Source organism: Panicum hallii, chromosome 5, assembly GCF_002211085.1.
Source record: "Panicum hallii strain FIL2 chromosome 5, PHallii_v3.1, whole genome shotgun sequence".
Lineage (NCBI taxonomy): Eukaryota > Viridiplantae > Streptophyta > Magnoliopsida > Poales > Poaceae > Panicum > Panicum hallii.
Window position 1 is genome coordinate 4,911,571 of NC_038046.1, and position 18,408 is coordinate 4,929,978.

Here is an 18,408-nt window from a genome sequence, read left to right on the forward strand (position 1 = left end):
CGGGACAGGTTTCTTATGGTGTGCTGGAGAAAAATATTCAGGTTCACACTCAAGGCGAATTCTCAATCTAGATCCCCGAAATTTCGGCCAAAACACGGGCAGTCGACGAACTTTCGCCTAAGCTGATATATATGGCTCCTTTTCGCCTAAGCTGATATATGTGGCTCCTTTTGATGATTCCTTAGAGCTACTCCAATAGATTCTAAATCTATTTTTAGATATTTTCAAATTTGCTTCAACTCCATTCTCAATTCTAATTTGTAATAGAGGGTTCTAAAGACCTCTTAGGAATAGAAGGTGGATGAGGAGATCTGGAGAGAGGGCTAAGTAGAGGATCTGCTGGAGTGCATCTTTTTTTTATTTAACTCTCTAAATTTGAAATAGATAGAGAGCTGTTCACGGAGTCTGCTCTTAGCCTGAATTTTCCACGGACACCAAACTTAAGCAGCAGCTACAACCTTGCCGCGCAAACCTAGCTATAAACAAACAAAAGAAAAACGACGAGTCGTACCAACGGAAAACCAGACGCGTCTCGAACTCTGAAAAAACGAAACGCGCTTCCAAGTCTCCCGTTTCACCGTGTCTGCCGTCTCCATCCCTGCGTATAAATAATCACCGGATGGATTGATCATGCATCCATCACCAAGTACGTATTCGGCACCAATCAACCGCAATCCCAAGCAAATTCTGCGCCCTACGCGCTTGTAATTCCCGAGCGAAATGGCGGCCTACGAGAAGCAGCAGCCGCAGCCGCAGCCGCCGCTGAACGCCGGGTACTACGGCCCGCCGATCCCTCCGCCGCAGCCGGCGTACTACCCGCCGCCGCCGGCCCCGCACCGTGGCGGCGGCGGGCCGCGCTGCCTGCTCTGCTTCCTCTTCAAGGTCGTGGCGCTGGCCGTCATCGCGCTCGGCGCGGCCAGCCTGGTCCTCTGGCTCATCTTCCGCCCTGACGCCCCCAAGGCGTACGCCGACTCCGCCGCGCTCTCCCGCTTCGAACTCGGCGCCGGAGCCGGCGGGGACCTCCTCCAGTACAACCTCACTGTGGCCATCCGCCTGCGGAACCCGAACCGGTTCGGGATCCGCTACGAGTACGCCGAGGCGCAGGCGCTCTACGACGGCGAGCGGTTCGGCTTCGACCCGCTGCAGCCGTTCTACCTGGGCGGCAAGAGCGACGCCCGTGTCACGGCCGCGTTCAGCGGGTCGGCGCCGGTGGACGGCGACGACGACGTGCGGCGCACGTACCGGAGGGAGAACGGGGAGGGGTTCTACTACATCAAGGTGAGGGTGTACTCGGACCTGAGCTTCAGGGTCAGGGTCTTCCGCGTGCGCGACTACAAGAGCAAGATCACCTGCGTGCTGCGGCTGCCGGCGCCCGCCGCCGGTGGAAACGCGAACGCCACGGCGATGACGACGCTGGGGACGAGGTGCGACGTCGACTTCTGATCCTTGCCCGATTGTCCAAACTCCAAAGGCGTGTCCTTTGACAGCTTGTCTTTGTTAGCCGGCCGGGGATAATGCCGTTAACAGTGTCTTTGTTTGACCGGCAGTTTGTAAATGTCTTTTTGGCTCGCGTGTTCATTCTTTTGTTTTTTAATGCACAATAAACCTGAACTTTGTGTTCCGTAGTTATATATGCCGTGGTGCTAAGTGTTATTGACATATTGTCTTCACAGATTATTCAGGCTTGTAGTCTGTACAAGCTCCAAACCTTAAGAGTTTACATACACTCTGCTGCAGGCAGTCAGGCATATAATTTAGAATGAGTTCATAACTTTTGTGACAGTTTTTCTACAAAAGCTTAAAAACACAGCCACTTGAGTTAATTATACCTGCTAGTATGGTGAGATTGTAATTAGTGACTGAAGCATTAGAGCAAAACCATGTATTTTTCTTTAGGAGTCCAATCTGGAGTTTGGCTCTTGAGATTATACTATATGGAGTGGAGACAAATCTATACATTGTGTTTCTTATATCTTCCTTGCTTCATTCCTGTATACTGCCTCTGAAGAAATACAAACACTGTCTATGTCGACTGAGCTGCAAAATTGTTTTTCATTGCATTCGCTTTGAGGCTGTTATCTATACGATATTATCAATGGTCAAACAATGTACTCTCAACCCAACTCTGCTCAACCATTCTCCTTTATGACTGAAACGGGGGGAGAAGATAATATTTCTAGAGGACATTGCAGCATATTTGCTTACACATAAGACATGCAAAATAACCCTTTGTAAATATTAAGTTTTATCTTGCAGCATGTACCTTTAATTTTGTGTGATCAATTAACTGCAGGCTATGAAAACAAAGAGAACAAAATTGTATTTTCAGATAAGAGAGCCCATATACACATTTACAGAACATAGCAAAAATCATACCGAATCATCGAACTGTTGCACTAGTACATGGACTTGAAAGGCAACGATATCAAGTGCATCTATGGCTATAATCAGCAAAAGCCCATTCAGTCCAGCTACTCCAAATCTCTTCCCAGCTTTTTTCCAGGATCAATGGCTGGCAGCAAGAATGCCTGATCTCCTTACATCACCATAAGCTCTGGTTGCAATGAGAAACTTATAATTTGCTCCGTCTGCATTACAGTTACAGTTGTCAACCAATCATGCTAGACATTAAACATGACCATGCGGCTGTGTTGACAAATGACGTGCATGCAGTGTTGCACTGAAACAACAAACAAGGTAAAAGTTTGAACGCCCACCTTCTGAGGCTGCTACCAGGAGTAAAACCAACGACAAGAATTTCGTTTCCCATGAGGCAACTTTCCATGTTGTGGCCTCAAATTTCCCGTTGTGGCCTCAAATTTCCCATGAGGCCTAGCATTTTCATTCATCTCATCTTGTAATCATATCTTCAGAGCCTGCTCTTGGTGGAGATCGTTGATACTGATAATAAACCACAAAATGTTCAGAGGCTGTAGCCAACCAGCCACCCAAGATGTGCACGATTATTTTAGTTCATACGATCAGATGGAAGCTCACTAAATTTGTATACATTCCTTTGGATAAACCCTCAACCCTGTGTAGAAGACTAGAAGTGTCCGTCAGCAAACAAGCTGTGGTGTTTGTGCCAATGAAAGATCTGAAGAATAGCCTTTGGCAGCAACCAAAACTCAACACTACCAAGCAGTAGGCGGAGTTTGAAATACTATCCCCAATTCGGTGAAATCAAATGGGCTAGAAAGAATTGGAGATGAGAAGGCCAAGGTATGCTTCAGATCAAATTTCAGAACACGGGCAAACACAAGAAACCGTAGGTGAATAGGTGATTGCGTGCATACTAGATTTTATGGTGTGCATGAGAATATGAATGGAGTTGGAATCTGCGGGCGACGACGAGCGGCGGAGCCAAGAGCGCGCTTGGTCGACATGATGTACTTTAGTGATCGACTAAGCGTGAGTTAACCCCGGTGATTAGCTAAACAATATAACATTAGGGCTAATCGCGAGATTAACAGAGAGAGAAAGGGATGGGTCAGAGGATCCATACCACCGGTTGAAGCCCCGGCTTCGACATTGTTAGCCATGGCGTCGAGGAGGAAGCCGATCGGAGTCGTGGACGAGGGCGCGCGAGCGGTGGTGAGGTCGAGCAGTGTCGGCGGCGGTGATGCAGAGGAGCCGGCGTGGATGCAAAGGCGGCGGCGGTGCTTCCCGTCGCTTCAGCGCCCACCCTTTAGGATCGGATCGTTAGGGTTTTAGATGGGTTCACAGGCAAAGCGGCGAACTTCGTCGTCCGTGCCCCGGCCCCCACCTTTCCTTTTATTGTGGCGCTGCGCGACGGGGGCCCACCCGCCATTGGGTTGGCGGTGCGCCCCCGATCGGGGCGCTCAACTGATTCCGGATCGGTCGTTGGACCGATCCGGATTGAGATCAAACTAACACGACAGGGTCTTCATCTCCTCCCGTACCGCGGCCACATCTCCGGAGGATCCGCATGCGAGAGATGAGGCAGGGGCGGCGCGTGGATTTGATGGAGGCGAGCGTGGGAAGCTTGGCGGCGGAGCTAGCAGATGCCGGCGGCGGCAACCCGACCTCGCCGGCCTGGCCTGGAATAGTTGCGAAAATACCCTGATTTTACATATAGCGCGATCCGGATATTTACATATGCTCGCGAATAATCGCGATCCGAACTTTTGCATTTAACTCCCTAAATCGGATAGAAAATTTACAAAGTGCTCCCCCCTCTCCTCATCGCCTCTTACGGCCGACGGCCTCCGACTCCGCCGCCGCCAACCTCCCCGCCTGCCGTTCTGGCCGGCGGCGTTGATGTTGCTGCTGCAGGTGGCTTTTGCGGCGGCCGTGGCTGTGAATCTGACGACTACTAGCTGCTCGCTGCCCAAGAAGCTGGACAGGGTGGAGATCGAGGCGGCGGCGGGGGTGTGCGTGGCCGGTGGCCGTGGTCGCCTGCGCCTCCAGCGCGCGCAACAGGATCGGCAAGATGTTCACGCTGGACGGCAACGCCTTGGTCGACTCCCTCGTCGACGTCATCGTCGCCGGCGCTCTTCTCCGAGAGCGAGCTCCAGGACATGGACGGCGTCAACTGAGTGAGGCCGGGACGAGCCCAGATAATGGACTGCCAAACGGCAATGCAGTATGATTACTTGTCAACTCTGGCATTTGCAGATTTAGCAACTCTGTTGAATACTCCAATACTACCTTCCAAAAATCCACATGTAATCTAGAACACACAAGCAGCCAGGTCCAGGTGCCAGCACACGGTATTAACTGATGTTTGCAACAGAGCGGAATTGCGTTGATGCCGCATTATGATTAAAAAGAAATTGCTACTTGTGTAAGTACAACCCATATATGACATAGACCGAATTGACAGGCCATAATGGCACGCCATGTTTCCAAGTACTCCTATATATCATCAGTATGTACAACAACGCCTCTCCATCCCCTCGTGTTAGCTCATCATCAGTTCATCACGGCATCAACCTTCAGCCAACCATGAGCCCATGAACCATCCACAGGAAGGAGTAGGCTACAACGAGGTCACCTTCATGTACACCGGCGGCGCTGTCCCACACCCTCCGCCATCGCCGCCTCCCCGACGGCGCCGCCTGATCCCGCTCCGCATCCTTGTCAGAGCCTTCGTCGCGGCCAGCGCCGTCATCGGCGTCCTCGCGCTCCTCATCTGCCTCATCTACTGGCCCCGGACACCGCGGGGCTCGCCCACTTCGAGGTCGAGCGCTACGACAGTACCCCCACGCCGATCACCCTGGTGCTCTCCTACAACCTCACCGCGGTGCTGGCCGCATCGAACCCCAACAGGCGCGCGTCCGTCTACTACGACGGGCTCCAGGCGTCGGGGCTCTACCAGTACCACCGCTTCGATCGCCCGCGCCGCGCTGCCGCTGCCGTTCCAGGGCACGCGGCGCACCGACACGGTGCCGGTCGTGCTCACCGGGACCGGGAGCTCGCCCGCGCACGTCGACCTCCGCCCCGATGCTTTCCCACCTCACGAGAAGGGGGTGTTCCCGGTGGACCTGATGGTGGATGGGTTCGTGCGGTACAGGTTCGGCAAGCTGACGACCGCCATTGAGAGCAAGCTGACGGTCGAGTGCCGCCTGGACCTGAAGCTGATGGTGCCTTCCGGTTGGGTCGATTGTGCCAACTGGAGCTGAAAGCTGATGCCTGATCAGCTGATCTGATGGTGGCTTCCAGTTGGGTGGATTGTTTTTTAGGACAAATGGCTGGTACTCTGCCTTCTCTTTGGTTGAAGAAGAATTAGAGGTAGTCACAGACACTGAGGCTAAACAACAAAATGGAAAGGGAACCACATCAAAGAGCGACAAAAACTGTAGATGGCGTCTGGGCTCTGGAGCTTTCCAGCGCCTTAGCTGAACAGAAAAAAAATTTGTACTACTCTAGCTGGTGGATGTCTTCCATGGCCGTCCAGGCCCTTGCATTGCCACCTTCTTGCTTGATCGCTTGACTGATGAAATCAGCATCGTGGCATTTTTGGTGATCGAAACACGGTCGGTTGTAATGTTGTGTGAGAGAACGCAATGGGTCCCCAAGGACTTTACGTAGTGGGCCGGTTTGGGCTGGAGCAGCCGTCGCCGAGGCTGTTTCTAGCCATTGTTTTGGGCTCCTTGAGAATCCATAAGGGCCCAAAGAGGAAACAGCAAGCACTGGCCCAAAATAGAATCCCAACAGCTAAACGGAGAGGTCTCCCGATTTAAGAGTATTTTCAGAGCCCTTTTGTTATTTTTCTTAAGTCTACACAAGAAAATAACTGTACTGCAAGAAAAAGTAGTACAACCATTTTGTTACTTTCTTAATCTACAGGAGAAAGTAATTATATAGCGTGAAAAAGTAACACGACAACCTACAGAAGAAAGTAATTGTACTACGAGAAAATAACATAGCAAAGTATATAAGAGTAACTGTACTGTGAGAAAAAGCAACATAATTATTTTATTACTTTCTTGAACATAGAGGAAAAAGTAACTGTAATAGTAACACAACAAGTATTCCCGAGAAGGCAGGCAGTCAGTTAACGCCCGCAGCCCGCTCACTAAATTTGATGGGGACAGCCCCAAACTCCAGTCCGCGGGGACTCACCTTGGTTTGATGCCGCATGGCAACCTAGCACATCGGAGTCGGACGACTGCCTACGAGTTGGACGACTTCCTACGAGTCGGACGACTGCCTATAAGCGCACGTTCGTCTGTCTAGCTCAGCTCGGCTCTCGCGGCTTAGGGCCAGTTTGGTAGAGCTCCAACTGATCCTGATTCTCTGTGGGAGCTGATTCTCTGATAGAAGTGATTCTGTGGCTGAAAGTGATTCTCTTTGATTCTCTAGCATAAACTTTTAAAATCAGGATGGAGAATCACTTCACAGAATCAGGAGAAGCTACTTTTTTCAGCTCCCAGTCTCTTAGTTCATTTCAGGAAATCACTCCACAGAATCAGCAGAGAATCACTTCTCTCTGAAAAACTGTTTGGCAGAGCTCTTGCTGGATTCAGCAGAGAATCAGCTCTGGGAGCTCTGCCAAACTGGCCCTTAGGCAACGTACGGAGGACGGAAGGACGATTGGCTCGGGCTCGAGATTTCCAACCAATCAAATCATGTTAACATCAGGCTTATATTTTTCCTTGCTGCAATCCTACATCGCGATCATGAGTGGTTCAGCTATTGTAGAAGATGATTCAACAGATGGATGTTGCCGCAGCCGCCGCCAGGGTTGGAGGCGTCAATGCGACCACGAGAAGGACAACATTGCCGTTTGTGCATGACTTAGCACATGACGGGGAGCAGACATACGGCCAGGAGAGCAAAAGTTCGACTGAGAGTGACGAAGGTGCATGAGGCGATTGTACCGCCGGCGGCGGCGGACGAGTAGCTCCGGCGGAAGATGGGGTCTCCAGCGCACGAGGTAGCTGCTACAGCGGATGAGGGGGATGGAGGTGGCGGCAGTCGGCGGCGATCGGTCTTCCCAGGCAATTAGGCTAAGAAACACACCTTCACCTTCATAACAAACCGTATAGCGGAGGCGAATCCTATCTCCTAGGAGCCGAGCCGAGATCGAACCTGAGTCAACAAGTCGTCCTCCCGTGTGTCCCCTCCTCGGAACACAGAGCCGGACTATTAGAAGTCATACGTTTGTCCTGTCTGTTTTCGTAAATGTTGATTTGCCGAGGTGGACACGCGGCACTAATCGAGGACGGGTCCGCACGGGAGGATCTTTGGGGCCCGTCCCCACGGAATTTTTCTCCCACTAAAATGCCAATTCTTCTCGGACTGACTTTTCATCGGTGGACGCCATAACTCTCCCGTTCGTTGACCGCCAGCTCCACTTGAACGGATCAGTACCTTTTCCCAGTCCAAGAACGCCCGCGCCACTTGCACGAACACTAGGCCTCGATTCCCCGTTAAGATCCTTGCAGTTCACCGCTCTACATCCATTTCATCTGTCTCCACCACCCATCTACATGAACATAAATATAGCTGATCTGATCATCAGGAGCACTTGTTCGTCGATCAGAAGTTGTAGATGGCCATGGCCGCCAGCCACAACCACGAGCACAAGATCGACCATCTCGATCAGCCCTACTACGGCCCGCCCATCCCTCCCGGCGCAGCACCTGGTGCCGCCGCCGGCGTCCACCGGCCACCGCCCCGCGACACGTACGCGCTCCTCTGCCGCGCCTTCCGCGCGCTCACGCTCGTGCTCATCGCCCTCGGCGTCGTGGCGCTGGTGCTCTGGCTCGTCTACCAGCCCAGCAGCCTCAAGGCCTACGTCGACTCCGCGCAGCTCACCCGCTTCGACCTCGCCGACAACGGCACCCGGCTGCGGTACGACCTCACCGTCGGCGTGAGCGTCGGCAACCCGAACCGGAAGCAGGCCGTGCTGTACCGGCGGCTGGAGGCCGTCGCGCTCTACGGCAGCGAGCGGTTCGGGTACGCGGACCTCCCGCGGATGCGGCAGCCGCGCAAGAGCACGGTGGAGATACGGACGAGCTTCCGCGGCCGGGAGGCCATCGTCTCCGGCGCAGCGGCGGCGTTGTTCCGCCGGGAGAAGGAGGAGGGGTTCTTTGGCATCAGCGTGAAGCTCCACGCGAGGGTGCGGCTGAAGGTGATCGTCGTGAACAGCGTCGAGTACAGGCCCGACGTGGACTGCTACATCCGGGTCCCCGACCCGAGCAACGCGACGGCGGTGGCGCAGGGGTTTGCGCCGACGCAGTGCCATGTCGACGACTTCTCGTGACACAGCACAGGAGCTGAGAGCAAAGTTTCAGGTGCTACGCCGATGATCAGTAGATCAATTAGTTTAATCCTTTTATTATCTTTTAATCCGAGGCTAGCTGATAACACTATGTTGTATAGAAGACCTGAGCATGCTTTTAGAAGAAGAAAACAATGCATCTGATCAAGACGAACCATTTGGTACTTCTCCGGAAGCATCATTCGATTAGTTCAGCAACAGCCAACAATAACTACCAAGACTTGTGCTTGTGAAATTCTGAACTGAATTGTGTATGTGAAACGCTGTACTGGTTCTACTTTCCTGCGGCCTTTTCCGTCGTCAGTCAAGTTTGGATGGCTGGCGCACAGAATTCTTGACTTGTGGTCAATACATGCACCTACAGACCCGGAAGTCAAGCACGATTGAACCGATGGTAAATTTGCTCGGCCATGGATATGCCGCGTTCGTTTTCCTGAAAACATATTGCACGTTTGGATGATTAATACTGATGGAAATGTCAATGATTTTGGTAGACTGGTAACACTGATCTCCAGGACGATTGCAACCTGCAGGTAATTGTAGGAGTAGTACTGATGCTGTTCTAGAACGCTCTGTTAGACAAATTCATCCATCTACAAATAGTTTTACGGCTACAATTTGCATGGTCTTCTACAAGAATCATACGTACTAGTACTTGGCAATAGATCGGTGAGCTAACTGTTACTGCTCAAGAATCGTACCGCAACCAGCAACGCAGGAAAGGAGCCTAAGTACCATGGTGTTAAGCCTTAAGTTGCGCCGCGACGGAAGCCATGTCGAGAGGACGGGCGCGGGCCTCCCGGCAGTCGGGCGACGCCGGCGGCGTGCAGAACGCAGGCGTCGTGGCCGCCGTCGTGCCGCCCTTCTCCGTCCCCTCGTCGATCGTGGACAGGCTCCTCGCGGGGGCCCCGAAGATCTTCTTCCACCGTGCGATCTCGCTCTCGTCGGGCTCCGCCTCGTCCGCCGCCGCGGCGGCCTCGATGTCCCCGCGCTCCCGCGGCGCCCGCCACCGGCCCCGCTCCATGGACGGCGGCCTCGCGGCGCGCGGCTGACGCCTGTCGTCGGGGAGGCAGACGTCGAACAGGACGAAGCCGCCGCGGGTGGACGCGGGGACGGCGCAGCGGCGCCGCCACCAGTGCCGGAACAGGATGAGGCCGAGCAGGACGAGGAGCAGGGACGCCATGGCGGCCACGAACGCGATGCCGAACGCCTCCCTCATCTTAGCCCGCGACTGTTCCAAGTAAGCGGAGGCCCCGCGGCAATGTACTCTCGGATCAGCGGCGACAAGTATTCAGGACGCCTGGACGACTCCTTGCCGGTCGTTCCACTCCAAAAGCATGGCAGCGACCGTGAAAACGCCAGGTTATTTGCATCTCCGGAGACCTGACCGGCCGGTGATAGCCCCCGGCCGCTTTTGATTCGTACGCCGTTTGTCCGGTACTGGACAGCTCTGCCCGGGAATTTTGTCGCAAGCTCGTTGATTCAGACGGTTGAGGGAGTTTTTCAGCCATACGTTTCTTCTTGCTGGTTTGCGGATCTTTTCTGCTCATGCTTCTCCCCTGAGAACGCTGTTGCCGTCAAGCGGCGGCAGGTTCCGCGAGGCGAGCTCGGATTGCTCCAGTACAAGTCAAACCTACAATCTGTGGCTTTGAGTACAATTTCTGAGCAACTTCCACAGCGGAGACTGCTACCAAGCAGACGGCGAGGAAGAGAGACCTTGCTCGATGGAAGAGAGGGCGCCGGGCTCTGGACGGCGCTCGGGCGAGCCTCGGCCTGATGGAGCGAGGTGGCGTGAACATGGACCACCTCGGCACCTCCAGCTGATGCGAGCATGGCGGCGTGGTTGAGAGGCTTCCAAGACCCAGGAGGAATGGGAGGGGCTCAAGGGAATACTCGATGGATGCACGGCCGCGCTCCGGGGAGCCGCCGCGTGAAGTAGAGGCGGCGATTGGAGGCGAGCTTTATCCTACTGTCGCTCCATCCCACTGTCGCTGGCGCCCGCGGAGACGGATGGGGCCGCGGCGGCGGCGCGACCTGCCGACGCAGAAACTTTGCAAAATGCCCCCTGATTTAGATCTTCAAAATAGTCCCTATTATCTGAATTAGGGGTTATCTGTAAATAATGGGGGCGTTTTTACATATTGCCTCCTCGGTTTTGCAAATAGGCCCCCAGTTTTGGACGGCAGGGTCCATCGTCTCCTCCGGCCGCCCCCTCGGCTCCTCCACCGGACCGCCCGCCGCCGCCGTAGTCCCCGCCGGGCGCAGGACCTGCTCGGGCCTCCGGCAAGGCTTGCCCCGGTGCATTCACCTACTCGTGGCGGAGCTGCTCCACACGGTGGTGCAGAACGTGCGGCGCTGGGCTGCACGGCGGAGGCGGCGCAGATGGGCCACCGTGGCGCCGCTGCTTGTGGTGCTCGGGGGAGACGGTGCCGTTCGCGGGGTTGTGCGCGTCGGCCGTCGTGCGCGACCGCCGGGTTGCTGGTCTTCTACCTGCCGCAAGCAATGAACCAGCCCTTGTACCGCATGACGCCATGGCCTAGACGGGGAAAGGGGAGAAGAGCCTTCTCAAGTGGAACCGAACCGATCAGGCATTTGAACCATCAATGTCAGCAGGAATTGTGGAATTGAGTGCCTGAGCACAAACAATATGTCGATCTTTCCGTAATTTCGTGGTACTGAAAGATCCGGAACTTTGCTTCCTCGATGAATGGTGGATCATCAGAACATACATGTCCAGTGCCCTGTCTACTGATCCTCTGAATAACTATCTTCTCATTCCACGAGATGAAAATCGAGGTATGCATACACGTATTCTTCTGATCAATGGGAAGCTGCGAGCTGGACTACCGAAAGATTTGGCAAGCCTGGAATCACCCTCACAGATTGCAAGCACGAGGAAATAATAAAAAGGGATGCAAGGCCCTCAAGCAGGATCTCAGGAAGGAAGAAGACAGGGGAGGTCAAAGAATTTGAGGGCCTGCACGGGCCGATTAAAGAAGCAGACATTGTCTGCATGGGCTGTGATGACTGTCCCCCTAGGCAACAACAACAAGAAGAGGAGTATCAAGGCAATCCAATTGTGTTTTCATGCTTCGATTATTCAGAAATTTTAATTTAGTTTGCTTTGAGCTTGAGTTTATCCTTTTTTATGTAATATTGCTTAGTAAGAACTCTGTAACTTGCTTCTTCTCCGAGCTTAAATGACAAACCGGTGCTCCCGCAATCTTTTCAAAAAAATTATTCATAACTTGAGAGTGCAATACATGCTTAGAGATTCATTGCAGCCGGCACACTCAGACTATCAGAGATTCATTGGAGCCAAATCACTTAAACTACACCGATTTGTCGCTAACAATTTGAGACATAGTCAAAGGTCCCCAAATTTTAATCAAGATAATCTAAGGATGGGCTCTAAAAGGGTTAATTTTGAGCTAAAAATATACAAAGGCTAAATTAAATTATGAAGAGAGTATTAGAGCTATGATCCGTCACCGCCCCTACACATAGAGGTTAAATGTGGAATTGAGTGCCTGAGCAGAAATGGTCTGCTGTTCGTTTTGTAGTTTCGTGTTACTGAAGGAACAGTAGTTGGCTTCCACAATGTACGGTGGAATGAGAACGTACATCGCCAGAGCCGAGCCTACTGGTGATGATCGTCGTGTCTCAACAGATCAAAATCTAGGTATGCCTTCACGTGTTCTTTTGATCAAGATGTGTTCTTTTGATCAATGAAACCGGAAGCTTGATTGCTGATACATTTGGCAAGCCTGCAATTATCCTCACAGGCCCTAACTCAGCAGTAGGATGTGTTTGGAGAAGACTCCATGACTAATCGGGCGAATATGAAGTAGTGAAGGTCAAAGCACGAAGGAAGAAGATTGCCGGGGACAGACTGGGGAAGACAGAGAATTTGAACTCGCCTCAAATTATCAAATATTACTTTCTGCACGGGCCGAATTAAGAAACAGATATTACCTGCATGCTTCCTAAGTAAGGTCCCCATTGACGATTTTCTTCCGGCCCATTAAATAATGGGCCGAACAAAGGCTCCAAATCGGCAAATCCCAGCGCGCGCGGCCGGCAGCCCGGCAGACCTGGTCTGGTGGTCTAGGTTGGCGTGGGTACGCATGCAGGCCACGGCAGATTAGCTCAGGCTGAATCAAACAGGCCGGTCCTGAATTTAGGTAAAAATCCGATTTACACTTTAAAATTATCGTAAAAGGCCAAATTTTAATCTTAAACTATAAAATTGGATAAGAGAGATCATCCAACTATTAAAACTGGATAAAATTGGCCCTTAGACTGGTTTCGAAGGTGGTTTTTCATTTTATGAAAATTAAAAATACTCAAATTTGAACTAAAAAGTTCATAGATAATTCATTTCAAATCCAAAAAATACGAAATGAGTATAAAAGTTTTTTTCTAAAAATGTAACCTATCTATTGGCACTATACTTGTTAGTTATTCGGATCCATTTTTTATGTTCATAATATTTAATTGCTTGTAGTTATACCTATTATTTTTGAGTAAATAAGATTCCAATAGAGCAATAATAGATAGGTTACATTTTTAGAAAAAATTTGGTACTAGTTTCATATTTTTCTGATTTCAAATAAATTAGTTTTAATTTTTAGATCTAATTAGAATTTAATATTTTAAAAAATTATAAAATCACGTTCGAAACCACCCTAAGGGCCAAATTTGTCCGAATTTAACAGTTGGATGGCCTCTCTTATCCGATTTTGTAGTTTAAAATTGAAAATCGAACTTTTATCATAGTTTAAAGGTGTAAACCGGACTTTAAATTTAGATTTATATTTATATTATTTTTAGATAACGGTATTGTACGAAATTTGGATGCACGTGTAGAGGGCTATTTTAAGTTATTTTTAATGGCATGTGAATTTGAGTTGTACTGAGACGACTGGTCTTCGGGTGTAGTCCACTACTATGCTTTTGTGGCGTCGTTTGTGCTTGACAGATCGTCTACCAACTGAGAAGTTTCAGCCCAAGCGCGGTAAGAGAGGAGGATAGTAATTACTGCTGTCTTAATTGTGATTTACCATTGGTTTGACCTGCCCACGGATCGGAATGAGACAGGCCTGCTACGCTAGGCTGCTACGTCCACACAAGCACAGATACGTACTTGAATGCAACCACGTTGTAGTGCATGTGCATGGCCGAGCTAGGCACACACTTGTCACTTCAAAACTACAGCTACCTGCATTCATCTTGAAAAGACTAATTAGTCAGTCGGATATACTAGTATTACTCCCATACTGCATGGATTAACTAATCCACGAGTTTTCAAATCAAATTACTCAATCAGGATCGGTTTTAAATCACGGGTGGCAGCAGCGAGTAGTTGAACCATCTGCGCTGGTCCTGGCAGAACGGCATTGGGATCGATTAGACCGGCCTTAAATCCTGAGGAGAGCAGGGCCGGATTCTCACGGACGCATGGGCGAGACCCGCCGTGCTCCCCGGCCGCGCGGCCGGCCTTGAAGTCGACCGAAGAGCGGCGGCGACGACGACGACGACGCAGCCGCGCATCGAGCTCCGCAACCGACACCGCCATAAACCAGCCACTTGCTCGAGATTATGCGGCCTGTTGCAGCAGATCGATCCCATCGGTGGTGTGCGTGGCGCCGTACGAGGCACTGGCAGAGATGGAGGCTTCTATTCTATCCCCCGATTCCCTTCTGTGAACCTTCCCAAGCATGCGCGCTGCCCTCTGACAGTCTGACCGGAGCATTGGGAGGATCTTCTTTGACTTCTCTGAAATGGCGCAAGTGGTTAAATTATCAGTGCTAATCCAAGCCTAACTAGCTGTGTAGCTGCTGTCCTGACTCGGCTATGGTACTGCTAGGACCAGTAGTGTACTGGTGGTACTGGTACAGTGGTACTTGGGTTAAAAATAAGCGGGTCTTGTAGCTGGCAAATTCTTCTGGATCTGGGAATGATTAGCGATTCTTCAGACTTCAACAGCGGCTGCGGTTGCGGCCGAATCTCAGCGCATGTGATCATGATTAGCTTATTGATACGCGTGCGTGTGCTGTGTGCAACACATTTTTATTTGCAGTGACCAAACCGAACCAAACCTCACATGAAAAAAGGAAAAGGAACATGAACTGCACAGCGAAAAGGGGTAAAGCGCATGAGTGTGAACAGCCCGAGATGGATCCGCTGCGCCGGTGATACTTACGAGCCGTATCCAAGATCCCGTCCAGGCTTTCATGGCTTCTTTCAGGGCAGGAGCCGGAGCCGCCCATGGAAAGAAGCAAAAAGGAGGTGCCCTCAACGTTAGCAGCAGACGCAGCAGCAGACGCAGCATACGTTTTTCAGGCAAGGCAACGCGAAGCCTAGGCGGGCTAGAGAGGCAGCGCGCGCGCACTCCCGCAGCGAAGCATACCGCCAGAGCGTGCGGTTCGAAGGCGCATTATTGTTCCCCTCGAAGTGCACACGCGCGTGAGATGTGCCCTTCATCAATGTCACACGGAGATCGTGCTGGGGATCTCGTCTCCTTTCTCTCATTTACACGCCGTGCTCGGATCGTAACCTGCCGACGTCGACCGATGCTTCGTGCATCCATGATGAAACAGGGTTTCCATGTCGATCTGGGTACTCGCCCCCACGGATGATGGCGTTCGAGCACTGTTTCAGCTTTCTCTGAAGATACGCTCCCGAACAGAAGAGGGAAAGCGAGAGCGAGCGAGCGGCAGCGGGGGAGGTGCCGAAAGCTACAGAGCCATGAACAGGGCAAGTACTGAGGCAGTGGCTTCATGAGGGGCCGTGAGTGCAGCGGCAGAAGAAGCAGCCCGTGGTGGCGTTTGCTGCAGCCCGCAGGTCATCAAACGCGTGGATCATCTGGCCGGAAAACGAACGCGCGTACAGTAGGAGACTAGGAGTATCCACCGGGAGGCCGGAGGATCTTGGTCGCAGTTTGCTTCCTCGTTTCATTCGTCTACGTTCCTGCACGATCTCTGGGTTTTCGCTCTGGTATAGATTACTGATCGTGCTGCGTATCTGTGAGAACCTAGTCGAGGTACAGGTACACCTAGTTTGGTTCTGTCAGGTACTAACGTGCTAGTGTGATAAAAAAGAAAACCAACGGCACATCATAAACAGTGTGTAGCTATGATAACCCGTGTTAAGACTAAGCACTACCATCATCAAGAGCCTGCTTCTAAGGCCCATTGCTTTAAAATAAAAGGAAAAGATAAATGGTAATAAACTTATACCACTGGACCTGGCAACATGCAATTAGGAATGCTAGCAAGTAGCAAGTCACTTCAACAGAGAAGATGGGAGCTGGGCCAGCTTGTCCTCACATGAACAGATAGTCAACTCTTGCTGCGTCCGGAGAAAAAAAATTGTTTACTCCTTCCCTATACGCCCCTGCCCGGAATTTACTGCGCCAAGGTTTAACCCCATGTCTAGTGTCTAGTCACACCACCCATATATGCATGCTTACATCTGCAGAGGCCTCCCCTGACACGATCCTCCAGGGCCCAATCTGGACATGTTGCACACGTCATCACATACACACATACATACAGCCACATGTAGTATGTGCTGCTGTGCACATGAGCTCTCGCTCTCAGCCTCTCACATGGCGCCCCTAGTCCCCCTCCTCCTACACTGTCTCGTCTCTATCCGTGCATCAGCTCATTTTACCAGCGTGCACACTTGCCGCCCCAATTATCCCCTTCACATGCTGCTCTTGCATTGCTTCTCACTTCTCACCTGGCTGCTCACGTTGTTCTCTGGCGCCCCATTCAATCGTTTCCCCACGCTGTCACATGGCGCCCCATTAATATATAGCACCACACCACCAGGCTCCTCCTCCCGCTCCAAGCTCCGAGAACGCAACAGCTCGCTGTGCCTGTACCCGAGCTCGTAGCATCGGCTAGCTAGCGCGCTCTCTGTGTGCGTGCGCGTGTGTGCAAGCGCAAGCACGTACGCTTCCACTTCATGTCGGGCAGGTCGACCAGGAGGGGGAGGAGCGGCGGCTTCACGCTGCGGCAGCCGCCGGTGGTGGACGTCGGCTGCAACTGCCGCTGCCCGAAGCTGTTCTCCGTCTTCTCCTCCTCGTCGTCGTCCCTGTTCCGCGGCGGGGGCAAGCCCAAGTCCCCCAACGCCTCCTCCACGTCCACCACCACGGCGTTCACGGCCACCACCGCGGGCGGGCGCAGCGGCACCACGGCCACCTCCACCGACTCCTCGTCCTGGGGCCCCGCGTCGTTCGTCGCCACCAACTCGCTGTACGACGACCCGGTGCCGGCGGTGGCGCCGCTGCAGGAGCGGGAGCCGCAGGAGGCGAGGCGGCGGCGGAGGCAGCAGCAGCAGCGCCGGCGCCGCAGGCGAGCGGCCCCCGCCCCCGCGCGCCACGGCGCGGAAGACGACGACGAGCACGGGCGGCGGGTGGCGCGCGAGAGCGTGGCGGTGGCGGTGGACTCGGCGGAGCCGTACGAGGACTTCCGCGAGTCCATGGTGCAGATGGTGGTGGAGAAGGAGATCTACGCGTGGGACGACCTCAACGACCTCCTCCACCAGTTCCTCTCCCTCAACTCGCCGCGCCACCACCCGCTCATCCTCCACGCCTTCGCCGACCTCTGGACCCGCAACGGCCTCTTCTGCCCGCCGTCACCCTGCCAGTTCTAGCTAGGCCGCGACCACCATCCACCTCGCCGCCCAACGCGCCGCGCCATGCCAGGCCATGCACGTACTACGCTTGCACACTGTATTAACCACTAGCTAGCTTTACTAGTCTTCGTATTACCACTACTACTACCTCCACTCAGAAATCGTTCCGCCATTAACGGAGCTCGCAGTCGCAGCTCGCGCGTGACCGGGACACTATTAACCGAGGTTCCGGCCGGCAAGCTGCACCGCCATGAACGCCAAGGTCGTCCTGAGCTTGAGCTGACGAGCAAGAGACAATGCTAGGCACGATTAACTGTTGATGCTTGCTGTAATTTTCACACCTAGTGTAATGTACTGTAGTAATTCCATTTCGTTTGCAATGATGTGTGCGTGTGGCGCCAAGTTTGGTTGGGGTTGGTGCCATGATACGCTGGTGCTGCTCGAGTGTGATCCTACTATGCTGTGTACTGGGCGTACTGACACCGGATGAAGCTTTAGTACGCTGCTGCTTTTGTTGCGATTCGTGTGCCCACTGCCCGCACCGTCCTGCGATCCTGTCCCTCCCCCTCCCCTTCCCCCTTTCACGTACGCGCGGCCGCCGCTGTTGCTCGATCCGGCGGAGCCTTTCCATGGCACGTCCACGTTCTCCACGTCGCCGTTTCGTTCCGTGTGGCCGTGATGACGTGGGCCGTGACCTGGCGTGCGAAAGCAGCAGCTGCCTGCGACGTTCTGCGCCGCCCACTGTTCCACTGTGGGGCTTGATGTGTTACTGCTGCAGGGTTGCGTGATGGCTCGATGCTCTCCGAGTCCAGCCGGCCGGTGGGGCGCGGCGAGCTGACGCGCCAGCTGTACCGGCACTGTTCCGGCGGACGACCTGGATTGAGGCCTTGAGCCGGGCTCTGGTCCGTGCGATTCAACGCTGGTCGTGCCATTCAACGGCTCGATCTGGGCACAGTGCCGACACTGTGCGGTGTTGATTGCCTTGGCCTCCAGGCCCGCCCCAAAGTCAC

At 53.0% G+C, this 18,408-nt stretch overlaps 4 protein-coding genes across 4 annotated transcripts; 3 read left to right on the forward strand and 1 right to left on the reverse strand.

Annotated features, from left to right (window-relative positions):
- Positions 1-609: 609 nt before the first annotated feature.
- On the forward strand, positions 610-1,677 carry LOC112892033 (NDR1/HIN1-like protein 10). The gene has a single exon (XM_025959083.1). It carries the CDS (start codon positions 721-723, stop codon positions 1,441-1,443), a length of 723 nt encoding a protein of 240 aa, XP_025814868.1. The 5' UTR covers positions 610-720; the 3' UTR covers positions 1,444-1,677.
- Positions 1,678-7,942: 6,265 nt separating this feature from the next.
- LOC112891655 (NDR1/HIN1-like protein 10) lies at positions 7,943-9,032 on the forward strand. Its single transcript, XM_025958565.1, has one exon. The coding sequence runs from the start codon at positions 8,021-8,023 to the stop codon at positions 8,732-8,734; it is 714 nt and encodes a 237-aa protein (XP_025814350.1). The 5' UTR covers positions 7,943-8,020; the 3' UTR covers positions 8,735-9,032.
- On the reverse strand, positions 8,910-10,530 carry LOC112891656. The gene is made up of 2 exons (XM_025958567.1): positions 9,488-10,530; positions 8,910-9,185 (listed from the first exon to the last, which is right to left on the reverse strand). The coding sequence occupies exon 1, from the start codon at positions 9,969-9,971 to the stop codon at positions 9,495-9,497; it is 477 nt and encodes a 158-aa protein (XP_025814352.1). The 5' UTR covers positions 9,972-10,530; the 3' UTR covers positions 8,910-9,185; positions 9,488-9,494.
- Positions 10,531-16,618: 6,088 nt separating this feature from the next.
- Positions 16,619-17,865, forward strand: LOC112895295 (transcription repressor OFP8-like). Its single transcript, XM_025963244.1, has one exon. It carries the CDS (start codon positions 16,727-16,729, stop codon positions 17,414-17,416), a length of 690 nt encoding a protein of 229 aa, XP_025819029.1. The 5' UTR covers positions 16,619-16,726; the 3' UTR covers positions 17,417-17,865.
- Positions 17,866-18,408: the final 543 nt, after the last annotated feature.